Raw genomic sequence first — 19064 nt, forward strand, 5'->3', positions numbered from 1 at the left:
AACAAAACTGGCCCTTACAAGATAAGTAAGCAAAAAGATATGGGCCGTTTGATTGTATAGTCTGCTAATTATGAACCACATATATAGAATCTAAAGAAAAAACGAGCACTTTGATATAGCTTCGGTGAAGATACTCGATCCACTGAGAGACTGCACAGTGCACAGTCTGTATTTACAAAATCTAATAGTGCAGTGTTGTCTGTATGTACCTACCATACCATGACTGAGGTCTCGAATTTCAGCATTTGTAGCTGTCGAGGGCCCAGCACTCTGCAATGAGAAACCTTATGCTGGCATGTTCGAGGATGAGTCCTCGTCCTGCATTAGCTGTTGAGGGCCCAGGTTGGTTTTCTTGATGTTAGTTTCAACTTTCAAGTAAAAGGCCCATCTAAAGAATTTTGGGGCATGGATTCACGTGGGGTCGGGTCCGTATTTATTGCCTTTTGTTTTGACGCCTATTCTATTTAGAATAAACTTTGCTGTTGTGAATTCAATTGTTACCATGGGAGTGGGGTAAAAGAGTAATTGTCTTTAATATTCTTTTTTTTTTTTTTTTTACGCAGAAAACTAGGAAATTGGATGAGTCCACGTTTCCAATAGGCCAGATTGTTAGTCCCAACTCCCAACCGCAAAAATTTCATCTTCTATTTTGTTCTTCTCCTCCCTCACAATTCCTATCAAAGGTGTTGGGAATGAGGCCGGATCTCCAAAAAGCAAAAATCAGGTTCACACCTTTAGGACATCGTGGCTCATGCTCTTTGGATTTTTCTCGGTGGCCAAGAAAAATTACTTTTGACCATTGGCAATTATCCATCTTGATTCTCCTTATGGGATCATGAATTGAAAATATGCATATGCACTAGTTAAAGCGGTGTTTGGTGGTACTGAAATGACCTCTCAAAGTGAAGGTGATTGGTGTTTGGGATCATGGAATCTTGGTATGGTACTAAGTCAGCTTTGCTTTTCCAACCATCATGATGATATCTGTTTTTCTTTTTCCATTTTATTGAAGCCTTTAGTTGCATTGAAAATGAAGGAAATCAAATTAAAGTAACAAACAAATGAACAATTACCTCAGAAAATGATATTTAGTAATAAAACGAATCATTTTCCTTGTCATAGGGGTATCAATTGGATTGGATTCGGTCTAATCCGATTCAACCCACTATGAGTCCATTATAGATGGACCAGGTCCAATCCAATTTATTGAATATTTTGGACCTGTTCAATTCAATGTCTGAACAGTTTAGTCTGTTCAAATTGGTTTTAATTTAGAGGGTGTTCTGTAGTGTAGATGAGAAATTGATGGATGTGGACTGGTCCACATCACACCCTGTGGCAGGGACCAATCAACATCAATTTTTATTGGTTAATATAATTTTTTATGTTTTATCAATAAAATAACATTTTTAAATATATAAAATATATTTTTTAAATTTTTAATTATTTTACTATTGTTTTATAAAAAAATAATATTTATTGGTTAATATAAATTCATTGATGCACTTTTCAAAATATTTGTCACATAAAATGCAAAAATTAGTCCACACCACACTTTTTTTATTCCATGTATCTCATATACATTTTATGAATGATATACACAATTAATCATAAATATCTAATTTTTGCATTTTATGTGACAAATAGTTTGAAAAATCATCAATGAATTTATATTAACCAATAAATATTAATTTTTTTATAAAACAATAGTAAAATAATTAAAAAATATATTTTATATATTTAAAAATATTATTTTATTGATAAAACATTTAAATTTATAAAAATTAAAAAAAGTAAGTAAAATAATTAATATTTTATTGAAAAAAAAATTAAAAATAATATTTAAACAATTGAAGCATGGGATCAAAAATAAGGTTTTGATCCAACAACAACGTGAAACAGACAATAGGGTTTCAGAGAGACTTGTGAAGCATGGGATAAAAAATAAACCGTAGAGGGGATGCATCAACGAGTTTTTCCTGCTGACACTATATTGGGGTAAGGACGGGACCGGTCCACGCTATATTGGGGTGTGGCATGGACCAGTCCCGTCCACACCCAGTTGAACGGGTCTTCATCCCATGAATGGGACAGAAACGGTGCCGAACACCGCCTTAAATTGGTTCCAACCCAAACCTAGTCCATTGACACCTATATTCAATTCTTATTTCTATCAATGAATTAAATATTGGTTCATCCAATCCAATTCAAATAAATCCATTATAGATGGATTAGATCCAATCCAATAAAATCTTGATTGGTCCAATTCAATGTCTTATTGGTCCATCCAATCCATTCAAATTTGGATGAATTCAACCCAAAACCAGTCCATTAACATCCATATATTAAGTTGGAAATCAAAACCTAATTGATTGATAGATAAATCATGTGAAAGACATCTATTTGGAAGATGATTTCATGGGAAATTATAACTGATATCATTTTCCCATAATTGCTAACCAAATTTTGAAAATATAGCAAAAATATGAAATGTGCAATGATGCATTCTAATCATGTTCCAAAGCATTGTTACACTCGATCGTGTAATCAGATAGATACTTTTTAATTTTTTACCAATTAAGGTGGCATTTGGCAACGTGCTCATCTCGTGGATGGACCATTTTGGTCCATGCCATGAGATGAACTCCCCATTCAATTGGTCGTAGACGAGACCAGTCCACACTATATCGTGGATTATCCCCATCCACAACCAAAAATCTCAACCACACATATATCTCATGGATGTGGTTGGTCCATAGCATTTTCACACTCTATTTTGATACAATACGTATCTTCTACATAATCTTCTTTCTTTTTAATTTTTATATTTTAAAATAATATTTTTTTAACTTAATCTTTTTAATATTTATTAATAAAATAATATTTTAATTTTAATTCTAGCACAAGCCCAGCGGTGCTCCTTCTCCACTCTTGTATTCATTTAAATTTAAAATTGTAATGTTTTTATCAATAAAATAATATTTTTTAATATTTAAAATATTTTTTTTCAATACATTTATCATATAAAATGCAAAAATTAGACATTTATGATCGATTGTGTAAATCATTCCTAAAATGTATATGAGATACATTGAATAAAAAAGTGTGGTGTCCACACCACGTCTACAAAACAACTTTGGATTGTGATGTGGTGTGGATTAGTCCCTACCATAAGGTGTGATGTGGACAAGTACACACCCACCAGTTTCTCATCCACACTATAAAACACCCCCTAAGTTTGATAATTTTTAGATATATAGGTACATTAACCCACCTGATTTTTAGTTTTTTGCATTTTTTGTGAAAGATGAAAAAAGTTATTGGAAAGGAAAGATACAATTTTTTGAGATTGAGATTTTTTTGTATTTTTTAAAAGAATTTATTCAAAAATGAGAAGAAGAGCCTTCCCAATGAACAGAGACATTGGAGAAAGCAAAAGATTTGTAAGGTACGAGAGAGAGAGAGAGAGAAATTGGCTTATCAATGGGACATCCATTTCTTAACAAGGTGCCATACTCTCATCTTATCAAGGCAATCATATCTCTCAATGCAAGCAAGGTAGTTCTATCTTCTATATTCATTTTAAGCTAAATTGTGTGTTGTAAAGGATGAAACAAAAAGGAAAGTTGTTTTTTGTGAAGCATCAATTCATCAGAGATTTAAGGCGGATGTGTGGGTTGCACCAATATCGAGAAGTTTGGTTTGTGAGAGAATAGTTTGAATAGCAGCCATGAGCCCGCGACTCATGAATTTTATTTGGTTGATATAAGCATTTTGATTATTGGATTGCAAAATCTCAAGGTAATTGTACTGTGAATGGGACGTAGGCCTACTAAGGGTCGAATCTATATAAATTATTATGTTTTCCTCGATGTTTCTATATATTTTTTTTCTCTCAGTCTAACTTCATTACAATTAGTTAATGTTTCAATCCTTTTCAAGTCCGACCAAAGGTTTAAAACTTTCATTTAAATGATCAATGAAAGACTGGATTATGTGTTCAAAATGTTCTAAAACTTGACAAAGATTGATTAGTTGAATATCTATTTTATATACTTGAATAGGTTATTACCTTTCATTTCTTAATATTATTTGAAGCATTCAAGTAGACAAAAAAAATTCAATCTATAAAGTTAGAATTTCAACAATCATACAACCTATTCAATCCTTCTATTGGGTTGATAACTGAACAATATAATAAATCCCAAACAAAATAGCAAATAAATTTGTCATGTACTTGGTATAAAGTGAGTATTGCAATGTATAATAAATGAAAGTCCCATAGATTCAAGGACTTTTCTTCACACATGTGGCTACCTTCCCAGCCCCACCTTGTCCCACCTAAGAGGGCAACCCCCTGCTGAGACTCCTGCTAATAAATGGGTTTAAGGTTTAGGGAGGGATAGGTTGGAGGGATAGATGTGCTCAACCTTTATCTCTACAAATATAGAGGTTGTTTTTAAATTCCAACCCTACTCAAACAGAAAAAAAGTGGTTAGTTACTTATATATATCCTATATATTTAGAAAACTATTTAAATATATTTTGAACTTTCAAAACCTGCTTATGTATACTTTATTGACGTTTCAAAGGTTAAGTCTACCAGATAAGTTTTAAAAGATAAACAATGCCCTTAACTATTTATTAAGTTTTCAAAACATATCATATTATTTATTTTTCTTGAATCATTTTAATAAAGACTTGAACCAACATAATCCCTTATATGCAATGCCCTTTTTATTTTTTATTTTTTATATAATCATAGAACAAATAGATTCTTGATATTATCATGTCTCAATCCAATATAGAGTATGTGGGGCCATATAAGATATATATAAGTAGGTTTTGAAAGTTCAAGATACATTTGAATAATTTCTTAAATATAAGAATCTATGGGGGACACACACACACACACACACATATAGGACCCATGCAATGCACAAGATTTGCTAAGTTAAATATAAATAATAGAAACATGTAAGAGTATACAATTGTTTTATAAAATAATTAATAATCATTTATATTTTATATACTACTTTTAATAGTTTTTTATAATACAAAACTAACAATAATTAATTTTAGATAGGGCTATTTATCAAACTTAGGGATGACAATTTTTCCCATTTCCCCAATCCCCATGGAGATTTGCCTCGAATGGGGCGGATGGGGATGACTTTCCCTTGTAGGAACGGAGATGGGAAACTTTTCATCCTCATTGGTGGGGAAGACATGGGGATGGGGAAAGCACTCCCTACCCCGATCCCCATCCCATGGGGTTTCCGCTAATATATGTTTATATATGTATATATGTATACATATGTTTTATATGTTAATATTTTCAAAAATATGGTTGAATATGTTTGAATCTTTTCTAATAGGATTGTAAATTTTAATTATCTTATTTATATTTTTAAATAAAAACAAAAACAAAAAAATAATGGTTGCCATTATAAAGAATCACGGGGATTGGGGATCCCCATAGAGACGGGGATGAGGAGAGGCTCCTCGTCCCCACCTCACCCTGCTGCCATTCTTAATCAAATTAATGAAACTGACCAAACTGATATCTAGTATTTCCAATTGGTTTTGGTTCAACGATTTCCTAACCCGAATGGGTTGGATTAATTTTGCTTTGGCAATTTATAAACTGACTAAAATCGAATAACCTGACCATAAATATATATTAATATTTTATATTTTAAATATATATTTTTAATACAGGAAAGTGGGAAATTCCAATATTTCCTAGGCTAAAGTATTTTATATCATAAATTTAATTTTTTAATTTATTTTTTAATAATGCCATTGTAATTCTTTTTTAATTTAACTTAATTTTTAAATTTAAAATTTTAAGTTTAAATCTTTTGAACCGACCAACCAAATTGAAAATTGACCCAAACCAATATAACCTAAGTGACCAACTCCCCAACCTAACCAGGTCAATTTGGTTGGCCAAACAACTTACAACTAAGCTGAACCAACCCGTGAATAATAGTTTAATCTCCAATAATTATTAAAAATTTATAGCAAAATTACACAATAAATTAAATTTAAAAAGCTAAATATTAGTAGTTTAAACTCCAATAATTATTGAAAACATTCTATTAAATAAAAAAAAACAAAAATAGATTTATAAGTAATTATTGAAAATATATTTATCACAGAAAACAATAAATAATTACTGAAATACAATAAATATTAATATTAGTCTATATAAATATATAATAAATATAGTTTAAGTTTTAAAATTATTATTGATAAACATTAATTTTTAAAAGTTATTTTCTAGAATTATTAATTGGTATAAATGAAATTAGTTATTTACAATATTATTTACTTATTGAAATAATATCATTATTTAAATTTTAAAATATTAATTACTTGTTGAATTTAATAGTCCATAAACTTATAGTGCTATTAATGCATAATTTTTCTATTTTAACTATTTAAAATCTAGCTATGTTAAATATTTTGTTATTTAACTAAATACTTAAAATCTTAATCTATGCATTATAATTGAAAGTTATTCAGTGAATGTTTAAAATATATTATTAATTGATTTAATAATTATTGAAAATTTTCTATCAAATAAAAAATAAATGAATGTTAAAACTTAAAATAGAATGGGGTGAGTGAGTCCCAATTCATGGTCATTTGTATATCTAATTGAAGTTGAATCATACACTTAAATTAATATCAAATCAAATACAATGGGCCCCCAACAGAACTGCAATCGCCCCATATTCCACGATTATAAAGCCTTTTGCACAAGAGAACTTAACCGTCAGTCGTCAGATATTCCCGATAGGTGGCTCCACTGACAATAATACACGAGGTGGTATTCATGGTTGTGTGGCATGTGTCATTGGAGTCCAAAATATTGGATTATCCAATGATTCAAGGCTGGTGCAGATACATCGTATCATTGCCTCTCTAATGTGTCCCCTCTTTACTCGTGGTAGTGTTGTTGTATCATCATGTATGCAATTTGCAGTATGCAACCAAACTCTTTTCGAATGCTTGCACTACTCCAGAGTCCAATCACTACGGCGAGTATGATGACCGGAAACTAGCCAAAGGTCATACAGAAGTCTTGTGGTCCTTTACCTGAAGCGATTTTCCGACTCACAATGTTGCAATTGCCCTTTTGAGCTTCTCTATTTGATTGGTTGGTTCCTTTGGGTTTGGAAGAAAATACAAACACACCCTCTGCCCCCACTATTTCACTCTTCCGGTCTGGAGTGAGTTTAAGTTTAAATGGAAATTTATTAAACTATCACCTTCAATTACTCACGTTCTCCTTATCTGCATTGCCCATCCTTCTTTCTCTTTGTTAGGTTGTGGTACTGGGGTTTGATCAAAGGTGTGGGTACGTCTTGGTTTCTGGCATTTTTATCTCTTCCCTTCTTTGCTGCCATTTTCTTTCTCCTGCTTTCAACCTTCTTTTCGCCAATCTCTGGTTGATGTCTCTTATACTGAATCTTATGTATAGATGAATTTCCGATTGTTTTTTTATATATTCCCCACTTTCTAATGGGCTTTTACTTTTTATTGTGTGAATATTTGAAATGATCTGTTTCCTTTTTAATCACGTGATTTTGGTCAACAAATGAATGCTAATCTAACGACCTTAATCTGATGAACTTCTGTGCTTGGAATTGCTGCTCTTTTCTGTACGTTAGTTTCTCATTTTTAATTTCTGTTTCCCTATCTCTTTTAATCAGCTATTGTTATGTCGGAGTTGCTTGTCTAGTTTATTTATTTATTTATTTATTTATCTTATACTGTCGTTTGCTTTAACTACAATTCTTGCTTTTTTCTGTATTGATTAAGTCTTTCTTTGTGGAGCCAATGTAGCTCCAGTAATTTCTTTGGGGCTGGTTTTAGTTGAATTGTTTTTGTTTGTTTGCAATAATCCTGTTGTGCATTGGCATGAATTAAGAAACATATACTGATTGTTATTGGAATTTAATTAGGTGTGAAGCACTCGGTTAGTTCCAAAATCAATTTAGTGATGGGTAGTATCCAGAATGATTGGGATGAGGAATGCTCTGTTATTGGAGACAAGGGAGAAATTGGATTCATTGATTTCGAGGATGATAAATCAGTATGCAGTTACAATCCAACTGAAGAGGGCCCAGTCATTATTTCTGTCCCATTTTCTTTTCTCCATGGGAAGCCTAGATCAATTCTTGTGGGAGAAACAGTTTCGGATTCAATTACAATAAATAATACCACCTCTGAACCAGTTGAACTTTGGGGAGTTAAGATTTTTTGCTCAAATCCTGAGGACTCATACACCCTGTCATTAATGAAACCCCCTTCAACCAGTTCAGGTGTGGAGGCCATACCTGGGTTCTTGGAATCAACTTCTTTGCAGGATAGAGTCCTACAGCCAGGCCAGACTCTAACAATATGGCTATCATGTAAACCCAAGGACATTGGTTTGCACACAACAGTTGTGCATTTTGATGTGGGGGATGACAGGATAGAACGGGTCGTTTTCTTATTGGCCGAAGACAAGATTTCACAGTCTCTAACTTCAGAGATGCCATATTCAAGAATTCCAAGGAGAAGACAGTTAACTGTGAATGAGTATGTGCCAGGTTCTCGCCCTGCAAGGGCAATGGCAAAATATCCTAAAAAAAGACTTTGCCAATATGAAATTCCAAAGGATGTTAGGGAGTTGATAGAGAAAAAGCGGGTTCCCGGGGTAATTGGAGAAGGCTTAAGGAAGGGGAATTATGCTGATTACTTCAGTACATTACTGGTTATGGAAGAAATACATTTGGAGGTAACTGTTTTTTATTGCTAATTTTGGAAGTAACCGTTAATACTCATTAGGAAATATCAGCAGTATCTTTTACTTTTTGCACTAATTTTTTTTTTCTTCAGGAAGAAATGAGGGCCTATGACATGGAGTTTGTCACAATGAAGAAGAAGGGGTCCCAATTCTTGGCTCTTGAGGTCCCTGGACTGGCTGAAAGAAGGCCTTCATTGGTCTATGGGGATTTTGTTTTTGCCAAGCTTGCCTCTGAAAATTCAGACAATTCTACTCCTCCATACCAGGTCTGTGAATGTTTCTTCAAGAAAGGTGTCTTTTCATTGAGAATTACATTATCTTCTCTCCCCACCAACCCAATACACACACACATAAACACAAATACACAGAAAGAAAACAAAAGCAAGCAAAGGAAAATGTGTTTTGGTTGTAATACCTTGAAAACCAATATGTGATGCTAGTAGCTATTTAATGGATAATACAACTGCTACCGCTATGTTGTAAAAACCTAACGATTTGATAATATTCAAGAGTTTTTTATCTGGATCGAGAGATATGGTAAATAAAATGCATTTTTATGTTTTAATATAACTGTATCACTAATCAACTTGTGTCAGGGAATTGAAAAGAAGTATAGTATCTATTTCTGCTTCAGAAGCCATTCATGCTGAAGTGCTTTGGGAACAAAACTTAATGGTTCATCAAAAGGATATCTCCAAGGTCAAAAGTTGGTGTGATTGGATAATTATAACTACAGTTACCAATGGGCTGACTTGTTATGTACTAAACTAGAGCTGAGTCAAGCATCCACCCATCCATAGGCACACTCACACATGCTTGCATCCACTTACTGACCCCCTCCCCTGGTCGGTGGGTTCAAGAACAAAAAAGGATATTTTTTTTCCTTATGAAATTACAGATAGTTCAGGTTAGAGGGATGGGTTGGTACCATGTCACCAATAATTTGTGGTAATTTTGGCACAAATGTAGCACTGCCTAACATGTTGCTACCACTATAGCTCTAACTTTAAATTATATGCTTATTTTGGAACTTACATAAATTTATTTTGTGCCTAGGTTAGAAATTTAGAATATAACAGATGAGATAATTGTGCCCATCTAGCTAATCTTGGAGAAATGTCTTTACATGATAAATAAAAGTTAGTTGATCCTTATGGGATGCATCATTACTTGAAATTTTTGCTCCTCCCTCCTTTGACATGTATCATATGCTTCATTCTTGACTTGTATCCTTAGCATGATTTCTTATATTATGCTTATAATACTATAAGTTTATAATTATGTATAAACATCCATTCAAGGCAATTTCAGTGATATACTGTATCTTTTTCTTTCTAAATATAAGTACTTTCAAGTTTCAATAAAGATCCCCATTTGGCAGTATCTGAATATGAATTTCATGTATTATGACCACTGTATGCAATACACGTATACCCTGTTAGGCTGTACCTGGATCCTTGCTAAGCACAACAACCATTTAGTACCATGCACTTATACAAGTCACAAATGACTGATTTTCCGATTTCTATTATTTATGTGCATTTTGCAGGGGTTCATCCACCGTGTTGAGGCTGATGAAGTGTTTTTGAAGTTTGCTAAGGAGTTTCATGATCATCACCGTGATGGAAACCTGTATACTGTCACATTCACATACAATAGGGTGAATATGAGAAGGCTATATCAGGCTGTTGAAGCAGCGGAAAGTTTAGAGACCAATCTCCTTTTCCCAACTTCATTCTGTAAAAGGAGAACAATCAAAACAACCCCAATGGTGCCTTTAACCCAGAATCTCAATGAGGAGCAAATGTTTTCAATTGAAATGATACTGCAGTGCAAAGGTGTCCCGCCTTATGTAATCCATGGGCCACCAGGTACTGGTAAAACAATGACACTTGTTGAAGCAACGTTACAGATTTATACAACGAGAAAAGATGCACGGATTCTTGTGTGTGCAGCCTCAAATAGTGCAGCAGATCATATATTAGATAAGCTCATCAGTAATGAGGTTGCTCAAGTTCGTGAGAGTGAAGTATTTAGGCTTAATGCAAGTAGCCGTCCCTATGAGGACATTGATCCTGATAAGATACAATTTTGCTTCTTTGAGGAGTTTATCTTTAAATGTCCACCTCTCAAGGCTTTACTACGATATAGAATCATCATATCCACATACATGAGTGCTTCTCTCCTTTATGGAGAAGGCATCCGACGAGGCCATTTCTCTCATATATTTCTGGATGAGGCTGGCCAAGCCTCTGAGCCAGAGACCATGATCCCCATTGCAAATCTTTGCCATAGGGAAACAGTTGTTGTTTTGGCTGGAGACCCAATGCAACTGGGTCCTGTTATATACTCCAAAGATGCAGATACTTATGGATTAGGAAAATCTTTCCTGCTACGGATTTTTGAGTGTGAATTTTACTGTAATGAGGATGAAAGTTTTGTCACAAAGTTGGTGAGAAACTATCGGTGCCACCCATCAATCCTGGATCTTCCTTCAAAGCTTTTCTACAATGGAGAATTGATTGCTTGTAAAGAAGAGATATCTCCCTCTACCAATGCATGGATGGAAATTCTTCCTAACAGAGAATTCCCTGTTCTGTTCATAGGAATTCAAGGATGTGATGAAAGGGAAGGTAATAATCCATCATGGTTTAATCGCTTTGAGGCAAGCAAGGTAGTCGAGATTATCAAGAAGCTGACAGCAAGTGATGATCTAACTGAGGCAGATATTGGAGTAATAACACCTTACCGCAAACAAGTACTCAAATTAAAGAAAACCCTCGAGAATTTGGATATGCCTGAAGTAAAGGTTGGGAGTGTTGAACAATTTCAGGGACAAGAAAAGCAGGTCATAATTATATCTACTGTCAGGTCAACTATCAAACACAATGATTTTGACAAAATGCACTGTCTGGGATTCCTTAGCAATCCAAGGAGGTTTAATGTTGCCATTACCCGTGCTAAATCTTTGCTTGTCATCATTGGAAATCCACACATTATCAGTAAGGTATTGTTTGTATTCTACTCTTGGTACCCATTATGCAAAATTACTGCTCTTTTACTATGCCCTACTGAATGTGTTAGTTATCTAGGAATTGTTATGTGAAATTTGCATTTTTCCCCCTTCATCTGTTGATCTGAAAGTTCTTAGTTAAATCGTTATAGGCCTTAATGGGATTAAGCTATTTGGAAAAAGATCTTGATGATCATAAGTCTAGATTGGGAAGCTTATTATCTTGTTACCCCTTTATTTAATTTGTTGCTTAGACAGTGTACTACAATGCCTACCGCTGAATTGGTTGCTTAGTCAACCACATAATTGGCATGTATTGGATGGTTAATGATTGAAGATCTTGGTTGATGATAAATGGTGGATAATTGCGACTGATGATCATGGCTGATGACATGTAGTAGATTAAGTGTTTAAAGAAATTTAGGTGCAAGAGAAGGAACCTGAATGTGAGGAGTTATAATGTCTGTGAAATGTGCTTGAAGGTGGGATTTTATTGGAGTTGTGACTTCCTGGACATGTGTTGATTATCACTGGATGAAGAGAGCTTTAACCTTTTTCTACCGTGGTGGATGAAAGAACTTGGAGTAGTTGCTACATGCCTAAAGTTTATTTAAGCTAGCCAAATACATAGGAGAAGAGTCTGCAGCAACTGAATGTCATCCAGATGGTTTCCAAGAGGATTCAATCAATCCCTGTGGTGGCACTACCTCTTTTGGTTTTAATTGCCAGTGCTTAACAAAGATTAGTCGACCAGCACAACTAAGCAACCAGAGATGCCTAGCTTGATGTGGTCCAACAGTTTAGAGGAAGTTGGGATCATCAAAATATGGCTTAGTCATACCTCATGCTCATGTAATTTGGCAAGCATGCAACTAGTTTTGCTGAACATCGGGTAGGGTTATATGTGCTTTATCTCATTTTGACATGTGTGCATTCAGAAGGCAATAGAATAGAGTACCATTATTCTTTTCAGTAAAAAATACATATCCCAATGCCTTATACCAATAAACATGGATGGCATGCTTGGGTAATTGGTTCATACACAGAATCTCAGGAGTTGGACCAGTGCTAAACACTAACTACCATAGGTTTGGGGAATATAGGTTAAATTATAATAAAGGATCTATGCCCTCAAAGTGGATGGCCTTTCCAATTTAGTTGATCACTCAAGATTTATTCATTTTATCTGTTATTTGACTAAAGCAAATCATGGGATTTTGTCATTGACATTTCAATTTCCCCGCCCACCCTGCTCCCCCTTCATAGCCACATCCTTGTAAAAAACATCTAGAGGGTCTTCAGCCTACTGATCATCTAGTGTTTGCACTAGAATGCTGGGTTTCAAGGAATGAATATCGTCTTGGACCCAAGGTTCAAAATATTGCAACATATCAATGCGTATTGTATGATATGTATCGATTTTTGGACCTATCAATTCTCAACATATAAGATTTTCGATGGTTTGAATGCAATTAAATAAAAGTAAATGTCAAATCATAGCCTTTATGCAATTATCAAGATCACCAAATAAGATAAAACACAAATATCGAAGTTGAAAATGCCCAATACACAAAGTTTATGTATTGTGTGTCTCAATACTTTGAACCTTGCTTGGACCATAGATCAGCCATCCAGATCTCATTATCATTATATAAATGTTCAATGGCACTGTGCTAACAACTTTGGGGCCAATTATTTTAAATAGATAAGGAAAATGATCGCAGACTTGTAGTGGTTAAACTGCTATTGTTCCTCTGGATGATTATTAAGCCACAGGGGGGGTGAAAAGGAAATAAATCAGCCATGTTTTGTGAAAGTAGATTCTTCTTATTTCAGTTTCTTCACTTACATTTTGAAACAATTCAGCCCTTTTAGGTGAGATTTGCATATAACAGGCTCAGAGTGCCAAAGCAAAAGGATAATGAGATAAACAGAGAAAACAACATTGTTTGGTAGATTTTTTATCATTACATGCATCATTGTTTTCTCATTTATATTTATCATTCTACATTCTTTTAATGCTTATCTTTTATCATAGTATTTTATCAAAAAGGACAACAGAATGAAAGAATGGCAATGCCGAGATATATATATATATAGGTATGCTAGAGCAGTCTTCTTCCTCTAAGCCATTGCATTATGTGAACCAAATGATTTGGATTTCTCAACAGATTACATGAACCAGTTGTTTGGTCGGTTAAAGGACCATTACCCAATGATGGCCCCAGCTATCTGGGGTCTTGGGAGGGGTATACTGGATAAGAACCTAACGTTTGGTATTCTTTTCATTTTTTCCCTGCACAAAGCAGGCACTCTCACATTCAAAACCACATTCTCATTCTTGTCAGCCCTTTATTTACCCTTGCACCAAGCAATGGCCCCTAGCAACTACTATTAGAATGAAACTGAGCAATATTAGCAGGTCAGTTTCATTTCAACTATTTTGCACCTTATCTAATCCTTGGAGGGGATTTTCCTTTATCTTTCTTCCCTGGGCAGCAGGTTTGGACCCATACCCTTCAAGTTCTTTCTCCTGTGGCTTGTTTTATTCTGCCCTCTCTCATGGTGTTCCATCCCAGTTGGGTTACCCTGTGAGTGCTATTAGGAGAGGATTGGTACCTCCTAAAATTAGAACTTTTTACTGGAAAATGTATTATGTGAAGATGAATACTTGTAAGAATCACATGCTAGAGCAGCTATCCATAATTCTCCCAGAGCCAGAAGCTATGGATGAATGGTGGTAGAAAGCGGAGAAGTCAGAGAGAACTTTGGCTGTTTGGACGTGGCATGTTAGCATAGATGTGGGGTAAAAGAGTAATTGCAATCAATACTTTTAATTAAAAGACAAACAAGGGACTGAGTGGGGTCACGACTCATGTGAAGGAAGCCCCCAAACAGAGAACTCAAGCCTCTTCTTAGTGAAATCCTGCTATAACTCCATGACTAATATAAAAGATGATCATGTTCCTTGGATTTGGATTTGTAAAATGAAAGCCCCTATTATAAAGGTAATTTTCTTCTTATAGACAGGTATCTTGGGCAAAATACCTTCCTTAGCTCACCTAGTAGCTAGAGGCATGACCTTGGCCTCCTTTTGTGGCCTTTGTGGTAGTGGGACTGAATAGAGCATTTGTTCCTGTTATGCCCTATTTCTGTCAGAGTCTGGTTGCATTTTTTCCAGTTGTTCAAGACATCTTGGGTGATGCCAAGTGGTTTACAAAGTCTGATTTCCTAGTGGCCATCTCAAGCTTTCCAGTTGTTCAAGACATCTCAAGCTGTCAGAGTCTGATTTCTTTGGAAGCTTGTGCCTTTTGATGTTTGTTGGTCCCTGTGGAAGTAACATAACAGCAGGATCTTTCAAAAAGAGCACCTGTGGAGACAATTCTAGGTAAATTAGAGCACTATATGGTCGGGTGATGTTACAAAAAGTTGCTGCACTTTAAATTCTGTCATTGTTATTCCTGTTGGGGGGATTGTTTTTTATGAGAGTTTTGCTTAATTGTTTTACAGTAAAAGATATACTGTACACTTTGTCTCTATCATGCACAGCTGATAACATGTACGTGCCTTTCTGAGGGTGGGTTTCCCTCTTCATGAATACAAATTTTACTTCATTTATCAAAATTATTTGTCCTTCTCTTCACCAAAAACGCAAAATTTTATGGAGATGGACAAGAGTAACTGTTTTGTTGAGTATTTGGGAAGAGAGGAATGCTAGAATCTTCAAAGAGAAATCTCACAGGAAGCACTAGTTAAAAACATATCAAGGTAGCATATGGGATGACCATGAACAGTTTTGCTCTTTTTACCATGGATGTATTTATAAGAAGTTAGTGGAATGTGGTAGATTCCATGACAACTAGGAAAACCTCCTTCAACCTATGGCACCCTCAATCTCTTAATACCCTCAAGAGAAACTTTGGTTCTTGTAGTTTGGGGAACCCAAGAAATTCTGGCATTGAGTTTTCAGAAACAGCAATGCAGAGATAAATTTCTTTGTATCTTGGACCTAATTATATTTGGGACTTGACCAGAGCAGAACTATTGGCAGTATTACAAGTTTTAAGGCTGGCTAAGGACTTGATTTCTAGATTTTTTGTGGTGGAAGGGACTGTTATATTGTAGAGAGAAATCATACACATGGCAGAAGAACTGAAATACTGAATGCAATGTTTCATTGGACCTCTAGATCTACCAATAATTTGGCAGATGGTTTAGTAAAACAAGTAGCAACTAGAGTTCAATTTTACTAGGGCTTGGTTCCCTAAAATGAGAATATGTATAAGAAGAGGGTGGCTAGAAGGGGCTAGGCCAAGGCACTGCACTGTAGCATAATTGTTCTTTTAATTCAATTTTGACTACTTGGTGTTTGCATAATTTCTTCTAGTTTAAAATTTAAATAGACTTGGCACATATAAACAACTTTCATTTCTTTCTCCAATGAGTTCTAATCAGCTATATGTTGTACTAATAGTTTCAGTTCCTTCTTTAACCCATGACAATCAGTCACATGCCCTGGTAATACGAACTCTCTTCAACCAGCAATAATTGGCTGTGTTTTGCAAGTTACAGCTCAGCTCCTCACTTTTAACCACATTCTCTAGTTTATGTCACCTTGCTGTGTTAAGTTTCCTTCTCTTGCATATCTCCCACTCTCACCTCTTGGTCTACCGTGTGTCGTCAATCATGATTATCAGTCACAGCGATCTGCTAAAGTCACCAGTCAGCATCTTTGTTCATAGGTTATGATTGTATTCCACATGTCTGTTGTCAAGGATGATGGGTTATAATTGTATTCCACATGTCATTAATCATAGGTTATGGTTGTATTCCACATGTCATTATCAGTTGATTAAGCTTAACCTATCATCCTCCATGTTGAATGGATCGTGTGTTGGTTGCATGATCAACTAAGTGGTTGAATATGCTTATCATTAGCGTGGTCTTCATTCACATGATCTGTTGAGGAGTTGATCTCAATGTTCAGTTGCAATCATTTTAACCAACCTTATAATCTATAAAGGCAATTGTACAGCCAAAACTTCACTTTCAAGGATATGCTGTGGACTGTGGTTGAACACTCTGCATAGCGATCATAGTAGATCTTTTGCCCCATGTTTCAGTCACATTTGTTGGATTTTTGGTAATCTGGGTGTAAATAAATCTGCAATAAATCTGATGGGTTCAATATTCAGGGATTCCAAAAGTGATATTTTCATTTTTTTTGTTGTAAATTTCTAGCCTTCTACCTCTCCTTCATTCAAATATCTTCCCCATTTGACATGGTCTTCAGAGCTCCATTTCTAACACGATTTGGCATTTTGACCTTTTCCTCTTCATGCATGCTCCTTTTTTACAGTTTTAGTGGCTTTTTCTTTGGGTTTTACTAATATACCTCCAGAACAAGAAACCAAACTCTTTAAGAGAACAAAAAAAAAAACAGAAACCAAGGATGGTATCTGGAAGATAGACAGGAGTTATAAGATGGGCTGGAGTAGGATCCAAATTCTACATCTCGTAGTTTCACAAGATGCATTTTATTAGAGTTGATACTAATGGCTGTTTAAGTGTCCATTTGTGTAAATGGATAACCATAGAGTTGGCAATGAGCCTTGCAAACAATCTTAGGCTCAGATTGCCAAGTTTTTGATTATTCAAGGTTGCCTAAGTTCAGTAGATAATGTTATATATATATATATAGGGCCCCTAGATATGGACATATTATGTGCTCTGCATTTGTACTATTTGTAAATGATATTAGCCACTTCTCTGCCTCGTCTAACTAAACAAGCCTAGCTTGATGTTTGCCATAGCTTATCAGTCAGCAAAATCCAGCTGAGGCTCAGTTCAGACAAGCCCTACTAGCTTGTTAATGAAAGGAGAAAGCTCTAGCTGATTTTAATCATTTATGTTGGCAGGATCCTTATTGGAATAGGCTCTTATGGTATTGCTCAGACAATAACTCTTATCAGGGTTGTCCTCTACCAGAAAGGCAATATTATGACGAGGACCCTGCCAAGGAGTACTGGAACGATGAAGATAACTTCCAATCCTCCGATCAAGCAGAATGGGCTGATAATTCCTTCCAATCAGTTCCAAAGCCCGTCACTGATGAAGCTGAATGGTCAGATGGTTGGAAGTGAATTTTGTCAAATACAGATTTCTTTATTTTCTTGGACCTCCCTTTCTATCCTTTGTTCATTGAATTGGTCCTAAAGATGTCAAAGAACAAACAATTGAGATCTGTGGGAGAACCATAACATTTTTTGTGGCTCATCCCACTACAAGTCTACAAGTGATGAACATTTTTTTTATTGGTAAAGATAAAATTTCATTATCCATTTCTGGAATAACCTCAATTATGATCTCCTGCCACCTAGGTATGTCTTTTCTTTATTCTTTCTCCAACATGGCTTAGTTTTTGCATTTAAAGCAATCTACTATAATTGCTGCATCCAATGTACCGAGTGATTGGCCCAGTGCAGTAATCTCCTATTTGGAAAGTATGCCAGTAAACCTGTGTATCTGAAAGTAAAATTGCATATTTTAACATTTTAAAATAAAAATATTCTCTGCCATGTGGCAAATGACCATTGGCCTAAATGTGCCACGTTGGAGATATACAACGGGGAAAAGTTTGGACTTTGGATTCATCCCTTGCACAAATTGGAATCAAAAGTTCAAAATATGGAAATGATACGGTTGATAGTTGATACACGTCATATTGAATCAGATTTTCAAGGGTTCATAACATATTAACATGAATGAAAATTGACGTATGCCTGCAATTCCACCTTTACTGGTCCTTGAAAGAAAATCAAAATAAAGGGAAAAAAATAATTGATCATTACAATTAGTATTTATTTGAAGTATTAACTACTAACGAAATAATTGAAGTATACATGCAATTCCACATTCATAGTTAACACTAAATTAGTGTATTTCTTATGCTTTTATACCTAATTTAAAGTCATTTAGGAGAATGACAACACATTGTAGCTATGCATTGGGAACATCTTCCCATGAATGACAACGTACAAGCTATGAGAGATGTTTCGATGTACTGGCTGCAATGTGCTATGAGGTGGGTGTGAGAAGCAGATGTTGTCTCGCACTACACAAGTTTTGGTGTCATATTCATTTCTATGTATCCAAGAGCCACTTGATTACATATTACATGACAAATATATGAAGAAAGGAGAAAGAAGACAACTTCAAAGGAAGAGTGCATGAAGGGTTATAATCAAC

The 19064-nt window shown here is 34.9% G+C and overlaps 1 protein-coding gene across 6 annotated transcripts; it reads left to right on the forward strand.

Moving 5' to 3' along the window:
* The first annotated feature begins 6927 nt into the window (after positions 1-6927).
* SDE3 (P-loop containing nucleoside triphosphate hydrolases superfamily protein) lies at positions 6928-18175 on the forward strand. Of its 6 annotated transcripts, none has more exons than XM_088960632.1 (5): positions 6928-7369; positions 7977-8794; positions 8896-9069; positions 10353-11810; positions 17735-18175. In XM_088960632.1, the coding sequence occupies exons 2-5, from the start codon at positions 8015-8017 to the stop codon at positions 17957-17959; spliced, it is 2637 nt and encodes an 878-aa protein (XP_088816758.1). In that variant the 5' UTR covers positions 6928-7369; positions 7977-8014; the 3' UTR covers positions 17960-18175. The 6 variants fall into 6 exon arrangements, with proteins under 6 accessions (XP_088816758.1, XP_088816760.1, XP_088816761.1 ...); XM_088960634.1 differs by having other exon boundaries at positions 6949-7241; XM_088960635.1 differs by having other exon boundaries at positions 6973-7079.
* Positions 18176-19064: the final 889 nt, after the last annotated feature.

This window comes from Nelumbo lutea, chromosome 1 (assembly GCF_056320005.1).
Source record: "Nelumbo lutea isolate HS-2025 chromosome 1, American lotus-T2T, whole genome shotgun sequence".
Lineage (NCBI taxonomy): Eukaryota > Viridiplantae > Streptophyta > Magnoliopsida > Proteales > Nelumbonaceae > Nelumbo > Nelumbo lutea.